General features: G+C 37.4%; 1 protein-coding gene across 1 annotated transcript; it reads right to left on the reverse strand.

Annotated features, from left to right (window-relative positions):
• Positions 1 to 35: 35 nt before the first annotated feature.
• On the reverse strand, positions 36 to 2,907 carry LOC108629673 (uncharacterized). Its single transcript, XM_026817660.1, has 8 exons — positions 2,414 to 2,907; positions 1,801 to 2,232; positions 1,382 to 1,630; positions 1,163 to 1,258; positions 932 to 1,086; positions 496 to 691; positions 286 to 434; positions 36 to 200 (listed from the first exon to the last, which is right to left on the reverse strand). The coding sequence occupies exons 2-8, from the start codon at positions 1,954 to 1,956 to the stop codon at positions 38 to 40; spliced, it is 1,164 nt and encodes a 387-aa protein (XP_026673461.1). The 5' UTR covers positions 1,957 to 2,232; positions 2,414 to 2,907; the 3' UTR covers positions 36 to 37.
• Between the last annotated feature and the right edge of the window lie 28 nt (positions 2,908 to 2,935).

A 2,935-nucleotide genomic window follows, 5' to 3' on the forward strand; every position in this document is an offset into this window, starting at 1 on the left:
AACGTATTATGATACAGAATGTGATATAATCCATATTTTACCTAGCGTCCAAATTTCCATCCATCAATAATTTCGCCCCGGTAAAAAGTAACTTGTCTCTGACGTCCCTTGGCAAACTCAAAGTCTGCTCTGGTCCTATTCGATCGACCACAGAAGCTAATAATCTGGCTGTAGCTGCTCTCACTATTGCATTCTGATGACTAAACAAAACAAAGTAATAAGAATATTTTTATTACATTGTAAAATGAAAATCGTGTGCGATAAATGAAATAATAAATAATTTACCTAGCACCACGTTGTACGATGATGGTAATTGTTTTGAAAGGCGGAAGGTGTTCGATCATTCGATCCAAGGCCGCGTTACAATCCGCTCGTAGGAATCGATTCGTGTCTGCCGTTCTGTGCAGCAGAGGTGCGGCTATATCGTCGAAATCCTGTGAGTGATACAGAATAAAGTAACGAAAAAAGATTAAAGAAGTGTTATCGATGATTTACCTGGTCTATGCCACGAATTTGAGAAGCGAAAATGTCGCCGGCGGCAAGACAGGCGGTTCGCGCTACCTGCGATCGGAGACTTTTTATCAGTCGACCTAAATGGCGGCATATTATTCCCGCGGCGTACGTGTCTAAATATTCTGATTGTTGTTTTGCAATCTGCATCAACGTTTTTAGCCCTTTCACAGTAATCTCCCTGTGCGAAAAATTAAACGTTGGCTATGAACTGTTTAATTATAAAAATATGAATTTATATCATTTTCTCTAGAAATAATTCTCTAGAATTAATTCATAATTCAATATTTGATCAAGTGGGGAGATATCTTCATAATTTGCAAAAAAGTTCATTTTTTTACGTAAAATGTTAGTCAAAGATGTATAGAATATCGTCTCCGCACTTATTGTTAGCTGCATTATACATACGAAATATGCCTACCAGTCTTTGTCTTCAAGTTGAGCAAAACATTGTTGTACTATGGGTTTCAGCTTCTCAGTTTTTTCTACTTTTCCTCGGCTTCGAGATCTACCTATAACGCGAGGAACTCTCGAAGGTTTCCGTTTGGTGGTAGCGATCGGTTCGGTAGGTTGAGGCTGAATACAAAGATTATTAAATACATTTGAAAATAATATTTATCGAAAGAAGCAACAAATTTATAAATTTCGATACCTCAATTTTCAAAATTCCTGGTTCCGTGTTCGTCTCACTGGAACTATCTTTGTTTTGTCCTTCTGAACTGATATTTTCAGTAGACTGGTTAACGAACTGAAATGAAATATTTTAATCAACAGTACAATGTATAAAAATAATTTATTTAAAATCGTTTATATAAAACGAAGGAATCTTTACGTCTATATTAAAAGATACAATATTTGTGTAATAACTTACCCTTAGAGGATTATCGTTCTCTGTTGGTTGACTGGTAGATTCCTCGTGATTTTCAATACAATCAGAATCCTCGGTGGAAGAATGAGGTCTGGAGGCGATGATTATAGCGGGCGACTCTTCTACTAGCGATTCCCTGCGAGACCTAAATGTTACCTTCTCAATGTCGCATTGCACTTGCATAGAAGAAACAACTCTATCTTCGCTAGAATCGTCGGACTCCTTATTGTCAATTGCTGCTATCTCAAAGCTCTGAAAGATCGGAGTACAGAAAAGCAATATGAATTCTCAGAATTTTACAAGATCTTTCTTCTGATTAGTCAAATTAACATTTACTATGACTTTTAAAAAAAATTAAAGAAAATTAAGTTTTACGCGAACGTTCTTAATGACAGCGTTAAATTTTATTTCAATCAACCAACCAATTTTCTCGAGCTACTTCGTGAACTGTGTCTTGGAGATTTCATCGTCTCAAAATCGACGGAATTTCTACTCGCCGAACGGCTCGATCTTCTCGAACCAGCAGATCTTTTCGAAGGCAACATCGTCTCCGTATTCTCGAAATCTGAATTTGACATATCGCCAGGCGTTTGCAAGTCCTCGCCCGCAGGTAGAAAAGATATAATGGTTCTCTCTTGTACGTCTTCCAGCGGCTCATCCGTTTTTCCGGTTTCGTCGGAGGTGCTCAATTCGCTCTCGTTCCGATTATCTTCGAGGTAGTTCTCTCCCAAACTTCTGGATGGTGCACGGCTCTGATTCTTTGACTTTGGTTCCTCTTCGCTGCTCCACTCTCGTGACCCATCGTCATCGTTCGTCGCATTCGCTCCCGTCTTGACCTTCTGGCTCAACGAAATCTAAAACAAAATTCTTATTGAATGAATTAACACTCCGGAAGAGGAAAAATGTTAGGTTCCATGATGTAACAGCAAAGAAAGATTAACAGAGGAGCATTAAATTCAGTGATAAATATATTGTACACTTGAATTCATAAAAAATGATGTTTCATAAAGAATCATTGTTTGAAAGTATACTTACGATAAAATCAACGGTATCCCGAGCGAGTGGACTCGATTGACCAGAAATAATATCGAATGCCGAATCCGGGTTTGGTCTATCAGGGGTGGACGATCTGTAATCGCAGTCATCCCGACTGTTTTGCACCTCTTGTTCGGTATCGTGAAAATGATTTTCTAACGCATCCGATGATGAATATTCATAATCATCCACTAAAAATAAATTATAAAGATAAAATGAAATGAAATTAAGTGTATTATTTACTAATGAATTGCATGTGTTTCATTTAATGAACTTAAGGACGTTTGCAAACAGCAGAACCGAAATATAAAACTGAAAAATAACAATTATAGAATCGATACAATATTGGTTCTGAAGAACCGAAACCGATGTAAGTTAGAACCAATACGTATGTGTATCTAATAACAGTTACAACATTTTTTCGGTTCTCCGTAACAGTTTCGGCCAGAACCGATACATATGTAAGTTGCGAACAATTATTTTCGGAATCCTTTCAATCCGTTGTATGTACTCCTGTTGAAT

The sequence above is a fragment of the Ceratina calcarata genome, unplaced genomic scaffold, assembly GCF_001652005.2.
Source record: "Ceratina calcarata isolate Rehan_Ccalc_2016 unplaced genomic scaffold, ASM165200v1 scaffold1361, whole genome shotgun sequence".
In the NCBI taxonomy this organism is placed as follows: Eukaryota; Metazoa; Arthropoda; class Insecta; order Hymenoptera; family Apidae; genus Ceratina; species Ceratina calcarata.

Bases quoted from the DNA above. Each gene is read 5' to 3' on its own strand.
- LOC108629673 (XM_026817660.1), bottom strand. From the start codon at position 1,956: ATGTCAAATTCAGATTTCGAGAATACGGAGACGATGTTGCCTTCGAAA. The intron at 1,259-1,381 runs GTAAGTTATTAC...ATTTCATTTCAG, and splicing joins AGAACGATAATCCTCTAAGG to TTCGTTAACCAGTCTACTGA. The intron at 1,087-1,162 runs GTATCGAAATTT...CTTTGTATTCAG, and splicing joins CAGGAATTTTGAAAATTGAG to CCTCAACCTACCGAACCGAT.